At 59.2% G+C, this 8,711-nt stretch overlaps 2 protein-coding genes across 2 annotated transcripts; both read right to left on the reverse strand.

Moving 5' to 3' along the window:
- Positions 1-347: 347 nt before the first annotated feature.
- On the reverse strand, positions 348-2,234 carry LBRM_31_1110 (putative sodium stibogluconate resistance protein; the record flags this gene model as incomplete). The annotated part of the gene is made up of 1 exon (XM_001567058.1): positions 348-2,234. The coding sequence occupies one exon, from the start codon at positions 2,232-2,234 to the stop codon at positions 348-350; it is 1,887 nt and encodes a 628-aa protein (XP_001567108.1).
- Positions 2,235-7,871: 5,637 nt separating this feature from the next.
- On the reverse strand, positions 7,872-8,441 carry LBRM_31_1120 (conserved hypothetical protein; the record flags this gene model as incomplete). The annotated part of the gene is made up of 1 exon (XM_001567059.1): positions 7,872-8,441. One exon carries the CDS (start codon positions 8,439-8,441, stop codon positions 7,872-7,874), a length of 570 nt encoding a protein of 189 aa, XP_001567109.1.
- Between the last annotated feature and the right edge of the window lie 270 nt (positions 8,442-8,711).

The raw sequence follows: 8,711 nt of genomic DNA on the forward strand, positions 1-8,711 counted from the left end.
GGCGCGGACGAGGGGGTGGCGGCAGCGAGAAGCAGAGCGGAAGAAAGCAGCGGCCCACCGTTCGCATCGGGCAGCGTGGCGGTGCACCTCATGCAACGCGCACCCACAAACAAAGAAAATATATAATGCAACGAGGGCGAGGGAAAGGCCGGAAAGAAATGCGCAAAGCCGCCTAAACAGCGCGCGAAGAACACGCGTCGTCCCTAGACGCATCGCAGAGGTGCCGTGCACACAACCGCGAGGAGAGCCGGGAAACAACGCTGTCGGTAAAAGAAAGGAGAGCAGGTGTATGTAGCTGGCGCACATGACAGGGAGGAGGAGAAGGAAGGCAGCGGACGCCCTTCCCCTTACTCTTCCAAGTGCTTGCGTACGATATTCGCTATAATGTTCCACTCGCTCGACTCGGGGCCGTAGAGTCCTGTTCCCAGCGCCTTCAGCGAAACGTAGCTTTCCATGTAGTCAGGATCACCGGACACCTTTCGCAGGACGAGTGAGAGAAAGAGTGAGGGAAGGACAAGGGCACATGCCTCCTCCAAGCAGAGGGCGACGCACGTGCGCTCGTCGCTGAGGTTGAGGTCTGTGTTGATGTTCCGCCGCTTCATGATGAGCTTCTCTTCACACTTCTTTATACGCGCCTCCCGCTTCGCCGCAGCAGCACTGCCCTCCGGTACCCTGGAGTTGTGGCGGGAGCCGCGTGCTGCGTCATTGCCGTGCCCCGGCACCGGCACAGCAACACTGCCGTCCCGCAAGCGGCCCTCCGCCCCTCCTATCGGCAGGTGGAACTCTTCCTGCTCTGTCATGGTGATGTGGTGCGCCAAAGTGCTCTTCCCAGGCACAAAGCCAGGCAGCGACTTCCGCAGCATGTACAGATTGCACCCAGGCACGATCACAAGTCCAGTGTCGAAGTTCCACCCCGTGTAGTGGTAGGTCAGGCGCTGCGCAGGAGAGCGCAGCTGCGCTTGCGCGGTGCGGCTCACAGTCTCCTGAACGCTCAGACGAATACTGCGAAGCAGGATCAGCGGAATCAGCGCCGACTGCGTAGGTGTCCACGGGCAGCCAGAGGCATACAGGTGGCGGTGCTGATCGCTGCCAAGGGAGAGAATGTTCCGGCTGCCCGCGTGGGAGCTGGCCCCCATCGAGCTGTGAAAATCCCGGTCGCCACTCAACGGCCTCGGCACGTTTTCCATGATCAGATGACTCAGGTACTCGTGCGGGTAGTCGTTAGCAAGGTCCAACACCATCCGATTCGCCACGTCCAGGTGCTCCACAATGTTTGCATAGACACGATTTATCTTCCTCTGCTCAGTCAGGCCACTGTAGCTCCGCAGCAGCAGGCCACAGTAGTTCACAAGGAAGGAGAGGCAATAGTAGCGGCTTTTCGACTCCAGCAGCCCAAGAGTGAAAAACAGCGACGCCGTGCGATCCATCGTGCGCCACTTCTGCCCTCGTCGATCGGAGCTTTGCGGGTCAGAGCTGAAGTCCGTGTAGTGCTCCGAGCCTAACTTCAGGTTGCGCCGCTTCTCGTAGTCGATGAAGCCACCGCCGTCGCCAAGATTGGCCTCCTTCCACAGCGCCAGGCAGTGCAGCAGAATCTGGGTGTGGCTGATGGTGAAGAGGCAGTAGCGCGCGGCCAGCCCGGTGACCTTCTCCACATACGCTGTGGAGGGGATGAGCTGCAGGTACGTGTGACCAATGTCAGCCAGCAGGCGGTAGTAGTCCATGACGTGAAACAGGTCGCCGTCAAGCGGCAGGTAGATGTCAGCCACCTTGGTGCCGTGCGTCGGCTGTGCGTCGCTTGCCATCGCGTCCGCCAGCTCCGCAGCGTCGCCGTCATCGCCGCTGCCTGGCAGCCCGCCCTGCCCATTCTCGGCCCGGATGTTCTCACCGCCGGCAAGGTCGTCTTCCCTGTCCATCCCACCACCAAACGCGCTCGGCGGCTGTGCCTCACCCCACAGATTCAGCAGCCCGCCAACGCCCGGATCGGTGTCGACCTTCTCCGCGTCCCCCCTCGACGGTGACGTCCCGCCGCCTTCGGGGCACGCGCTGCGTTCCTTCTGCAGCACCGCATTTGTGAAGCTGTCCCAGAAGTGCCGCCCGGGGTGCCGTGTCAGCGCCTGGTCAAAGTACACCTCCGACAGAGTGAAGCGGCCTTCTCGCGCGGCCTGGACGCCGCGGTAGAACACCTCCGGGTGCCCTTCGCCCTCCCTGGGCACCGACGACGGCTTACTGCCCATTCCAGAGTGGACGCGCTCGGCAAGGCGGCAGACGAGAGCAAGGGCGCAAGGCTGCGCGGAGGGACGTGGTCGGCGATGACACTCGTGAGCGGCGCAGCTGGGGGAAGAGAGGGTGGTGAGCGGCACACGGCGCGCGAGGAGGGCTCGTGGGAGCAAACAGAAAAACGAGAGGCAAATGCACACTGCCGTTTAAGCAGCTCTGGGCAGAAGAGGACGGGGACGAGAGCACAGTAAGGGGCGCGCGAGAGGTGGATGGAGACATGCAGCACATGGGCCGCGGAGAAAGGAGGGCAGGAGAGGCCGCCGCCACAGCAGCGCAGCATACAACGCTGCGGTCCTGGTGCTCCGCGTGCGGGTTGTGGATGCCTGTCGGCCACGCCACCCACAGATATTCACGGGTCCTGCAGGCTCCTCAGCGCGGCCACCCTCGAGGAAGTCGGGGCGCTGGTTGGGCTTTGTCACACGCGCAAGGGAAAAAAGGAGGGGGTGCGGCGGCACAGCCAGATTGCCGCAGACGCTCCCTCTCCTCCGCCCACGACATCAACGGCAACGCCCAGCCGCTGAGAGCCGCCTCTTGGATGTGCGCGACCGGTGGGGAGACCGTGTGAGGCTGAGCAGGCACAGCACAGAGGGCAGGGGGACACATTGCGATGTCATCACACGACAGAAAGAGAGGGCGAGCGCGGGTGTCTCTCCTCGGTGGGAGCAGCAATCGGCGCACGGTCAATACAGCAGCGCGACGCCCCTCCCTCCGCCCTGCCGCGCCCTCTGCCGTGCCACCTGTTGCGCCCATGCGCTCGATACGGTGCGGGGCGGCGCGACAGCACGGCTCCGACGCTGAGGTACCTACACCCATCGTGCCCGTGCGCGAGCCCACTCGCCACGCCCACTGACACCTGAAAGACCGCTACGCAGGCAGCGCCAAGCGCCGCTAGGGGAAGGAGGGCCGGAGGGAGGCAGGCGCAAAGACCAGGGACGACACGTGCAGGAGAGCGCGAAAGCACATGCAGAGGGGGCGCGGCAGCAGCACGCAAAACGCGCACGGACAGAGGGGACAGCGCTATGCGAGGCACAGGAAGCCGCTGAGGCACAGGCAGAGCCGCGTCTGCCGAGGCGGGGCGGGCCGCCGGATGAGCAAGCGAAGGAGGAGAGCAAAAGGGGCTCGCGCACTTCTCCCCGCCTCGCCCGCTGTCACGCGCAGGATGGCCGCGAAAGCGCGGCGAGAAGAGAGAGAGCCGGAGGGGAGAAGCCAGCAAGGCAACGCGGCGGGCGCGTGCGCGAGTCGCCAGGCCGAGCACGGCTTCCACTGGTGACACAAGAGAGAGCTGCCATCGGCGGGTGTGTGCATCACGGCTAGGAGGCGCGCGGGAAGCAAGCAGAGAAAAGCGGAGGTCAGTGCCTACTCGAAGAAGAAAGCGGCGCGAGGGCCACTTCCCGCGAGCAACCCTCACAGGCCCTGCCCGGGTGCGTTGCGTGGCACCAGCAGTGCCGTCGACTCCGGACCGTTGCAGCGCCTCCGCCGTGCTCCCCAGCGCCTGCGCATAGGGCGGAGTTGCCGCCAGTGATCCTGGGGCCTGGTGCGACTCCGCCGCGCGAATGAGCGCAGCATAGCCAGCCACCGTCGCCGAGGTCGAGGCCTGGGCGCATGATGCCACCTCCGTTGAGCAGCCTCTCTCGGCACTTCTTCACAAACGCCTTGCGCTGGGCAGGCTTGATTGTGTGTGGTGCATAGGAGCGGGCACAAAGTGGTTAAGCTGCCAGAGAGGCAGCAGAACGTTTTCGTGGTGGGTGTCTTTGTGGCGTGGAGTTTGAGTGGTGTATCGTTTCAGATGGGATGTGTGCCTGTGCTGTTGTGCTTTCTGATCTGCACGGAGAACATTCGTGTTTTTTTTTGTTAGTGGTAAAATAGCTGCAGGGAATCTCTGGTGCCGGTATAACCGTTGAAGTTGTGCACGGGGATACACACAAATGCCGATTTTTCGAGATGGTGAGTTGGGCCTCATGCTTTGGGTGGGGAATGCGATGCTGAAGAAGTCCCGCAGGTGGCCCACCGTGTGCGGCAAACGCAAGCCAGCTTTGCGCATCAGTGATGGTGATTTGAGGGCTGTCAGCGTTGGTAAGCCTCGTGACGCGGGGCTTACAGGAGTGTCGTTTATGGATCGCTTATGAGGCACACATACGCGTGAGTGTGCACCACGCAGGCCGAAGCTTCGGGAAATGCCGGTGCCGGCTGAGAAACCGAGACGTAGGCGTTGGTGTGTGCGCCGCCCTCCCCCCCTCCGTTTCTCAAGTCACTGACGTACTTCGTGGTGTGCGCCTCTGGCACGTTGCACCATGTGAGGAGAGGAGCCGTCAGGCGCTCCTCAGCACCGGTGCACACCTGATCGTGTGTCTTCCGCTCCCCCTAAGTATGATAGATGTCAGCCAGGGGACTGCATCAGTTCACCAGGAAAAAGATTCAGCAATAGAAACCGTACACCTCCACAATTTCCAAAACGAATCGCATCGACACCGTGTGCGGCATGCACTACCGCTGTTGCTTGCTCGATTGCTCGTACTCTCTGGCCGCATCCTAACGAAGTTCCCCACTCACAATGGCCGTTGTAAACCAGAAATGGTAGGTCTTCTTACAGTCGGTGATGCCGCCACCCTCCGCCAGCCTCTCCTCCCTCTTTAGTGTTAAACAATACAACAGCACCTGAGTGGGGCAGAGTAAGGGGAGATGATAGAGGACTGTCAATCACGCGATTTGCACTGTGTCCCGCATAGTCATCAAGAGATGCAGGTCTGCCAGGGCAATGTCCTTCAGGGGTCACTAAAGGTGCAGAATATCATGTATGTCGCAGTGGAGCGGCAGGAGAGCTCAAGCGAGGTCAGGGTTGGGTGTCTCCTCTAAGCGGTTCGCATCGAACATCACAGATGGGGGCATCCCTGTTCATATGCGTCCCGCGTCAAACTGCTCGTCCTCAGCGCAGCTACTGGCCTTTGGAAAGGGAGGTGGAGTTTTGCTGATGTGACGTGTTGAAAAGAAAGCGGGAAGAGTACCCCTCGCGTGTTTCGCCGCACGCACTGTTGTTGTGAAGAAAAGGGCGCTTAGCGCTGGGCAATGCCCTTTTCTATAGTGGTCACCCCATATCCGCCCAGAGAGTCAAATCGAGGCTGCGCGGCTTCGGCTCTCCGGCGTCAACGCAGTGTGGACAGAAGAGTCACTTCCCCCCCCTCCCCAAAAAAAAGGCGCGGCCGGAATGTTTCTGCAGCGCTTACAGAGACGACAGCACCGAGATGGTCACGCGGGCCTCTTTTACCGCACCACCAAGGAAGGAGAGGAAGCCTGACGCGCCCCTGACACTTCCCTTCAGCACCTCAGAGTGGGTGTTGTCCATGACGCCACACCGTAGATATGGCGAGCGCGAGGAAAGGAGATCGATGAACCCAGTCTCCTCGTACGGGGTAGAGTAGCAGATGCGTAGACGGAAGCGTTCCTACAGAGTGGATGAGTGTCGGTGTAGTTTGAGTCTCTGAATAGGCACATTGGTGGAGCACAGAGCTGCTTTCTTTTAGTGGTGAGGCTCTGGGGAGAAGATAAGGAAGTGTGCCGGGTGCTGGGTGAGCTTTCCACTATCGCTGCGATAATTTTTACGGCAAGCGGAGAGTTCCATTAGAGCAGCGGTGACAACTTAGCCAGTGCAGTGGGGGGAAGCACCCGTGACGAGGGAAAGAGCGACGCGAGCAAGAAAGTGAAATACCAAAGTGATGCAGAGTAGCAACTGGACTCTACGAGAGGGCTGAATTCACCAGACTTTGTGGGGAGCCCAAATTCCTCCGTGTTTTCCCATGTGTTCTGGGGAAGGATGCAGCATCCCAAGGCGATGGTGCTCTACTCTGGACTGGAGAGGAATGAAAGGAAGGAAAGAGAGTTCCGAGCGAGAAAAACACGCAGTGCATCCCTTCCCCGCTCGCACAGCACACCTGACAGTGCAGCGAGCACCGCTAATCAGAGAGAGAGAGAGCAATGTCAGTATCCTAGGCATGCAGTACCTCCTCTTTCCATGGATATTCCAGCCGCTTCGTCCCTCTTGCGTATCCTCCTCATAGTGGCACACCGCTTTCACGTTGGCGCGTCGGTGACTGTCATTTGGTTCGTTGTGTGTTTCCGTTCCCTCTCTTTTGTCTGCATTTTCCCTTCGTCTTTTTTTTCCTGGTCGTCTTTAACCACTGTTAGGGGGGGGGCACATCTGAGTGTGCAGGCGTCTCTCTAGCGAGAGAGGGCTCCGGGGCGCAGGGGGATGAATTAGGGGATGGAGTCCGCACCGCGCATACCGAAGCCCCCCCCAAAATAGCCGCCTGTAAAGAAATGGAAGCAAGACAAGAGAACTGAAGTCGTTCGTTTTTTGTTTCTTTTCTCTTCGCTTGTTTGCCCAGAGTAAGAGGGGCTCACGAAGCGAACGGCGAAACGCTTCCGAGGAATCCCACTGAGAGCTGAAACAAGAAGCGGAGAAGAACACGCGACGGATCGGCGCTCACCAAACGAAATTTTGCGGCGGGAGAGACAAGGCGAAGTACAGAGAGCCCCCCGAGTGTGGGAGGTGACTCGGTAGTGACGCCCACACACACCACATCCACTTCGAATTAGCTCCACATGGAGAAAAATACAAAGGAAAAAAAAAACAGAAGAGCATCGCACAGTAGCACACCAACAGAGAGGATACCCCACAAGGCGCTGATTCAGGTAGAGACGGTCACCATTTACATTGCAACCACTGGCCCCTGGCGAGGCTACGAGTCAAGCAGATAACGGCAGCAGGGTGGGTTTTGACAAGGTGTTAGATGCGCACTATTCGCCTTCTCTGGGGGCCTCTTCCTTCGCCGGAGACAACGCCCTCTACTACAAGAGTCCCGCGCGGAGCTTTACGACCACAACAGTGCATCACCCTGAAAGAAGAAACTCTGAAGGTGCGAGAACGACCGCGAGCGAGAGAAGCCTCAGAGAGAGACCCACAAGTGCGTCCATCAGCACTACCTGTACTTCCTCGCCAGCAGCTTCTGCAATTGATCTTTACCGTACGCTGGTGTACTGCCAATGCGCAGCAGTTGGGGGGGAGAAGTGAAGTTGCGTACCTGAGCAAGTGAGGAACAGAAGACGCAAAGGCACACAATGACAAGGAAAAGAGAAAAAAGCCCCCCCATCACACACACGCGTAGGTTTTGATGTGTTTTTAAAATACAACTCCGCACCCTCCTAGCATGGCATCCGCCCCCCCCCCGCGTACGTGAACGGGGTGTGTTTTGCTTATTTGTTTGTTGGCGTCGTTGCGTTGTGGGTCGAGGACGCTCTCTCCTTCAAAGAGGCAAAGTGCAGAGACACGATCAGGCACACTACAGCCAGACGTCGCCCTGTTTGTAGCGGCCGGGTGGGGGAGCGTAAAAACGCGCACAGCGAGGAGGAGGAGCAGGAGGGGAGTCTCCATCGTTGCCGAAGAGCTCCTCAGCGCAGAGGGGAAGGGAGGAAGGAGAGTGAAGATGAAGCACCGACGACATCGCCGCACACCAAATAGCGCAGCAGAGCCCCAGAGAGCGAGAGAGAGAGACCAGGTGGAAGACGAAACACACGTGCACGCAAAATAAAGCATGTCTTCACTAGATCGGCTCATCACTGTTCTTGCCGTTGCCAGGCGCGCTCTCGACCGCCGTCATCACCACAGACCCGGGCAGGTGCAGCTCGTCGGGACGCTTATACGCAACGAACAGCGCCACAATCACGCCAACCACGGTGATGCCCAGGCACACCCACACAAGCGGGAACTCCTCCTTCGACTTTGCTGCCGCCAGCGACACACACGCTGCGAGGGCGACAATCAGTAGCTGCATGGCGGACATTGCGGAGTGAAAAACGCGAGTATGAAAAATAGGACAGTGTGGGCTAGAGAGTAATAAGAACGCAAACTCGATGAGTGGGAAAGGGCTGAAACCGAAAGAGCGGCACGGGAGAGTGAGGGGGCTCAGTGGAATGTGCGAGGAGAAAGGGAAAAACTGACGGGAGGAGTGATGAAGGTTCCAAAGAGGAGAGGGGGGCAACAGGGTAGCGACGTTGTTGTGGTTGAAGAAGGCATAAACAACATAGAGATGCCGCCTAGCGTCCTTCAAAACCACGACTAGACTTTTCCTTGGTGATTTGCTCGGAGCCGCAGTGAAGGATTCCGTCGTCATGGAAACAGTAGAGGCGAGCCGACGAGAGCAAGCGACATGTGTATGCCGTGCGAGTGTCTTTGAGCTTCAAAGCGGTTACAAGTTCGGCAGGCATTGGCAGTTAGTCGTATACCGATCCGCATCCCTGTGCATGCCCTGCCCCGTACGACAGGGCTGCGTCCCGTCACGTGTCTGGTGGCCTCCTGGAGAATCGCATCTGAACTACCTAAGCGGAGCGAACTACACGCGTACGAGAGCGTGTGCCTCGCTGGTAGAGGCACCCTTCACTTT

This window comes from Leishmania braziliensis, chromosome 31 (genome assembly GCF_000002845.2).
Source record: "Leishmania braziliensis MHOM/BR/75/M2904 complete genome, chromosome 31".
NCBI lineage: Eukaryota > Euglenozoa > Kinetoplastea > Trypanosomatida > Trypanosomatidae > Leishmania > Leishmania braziliensis.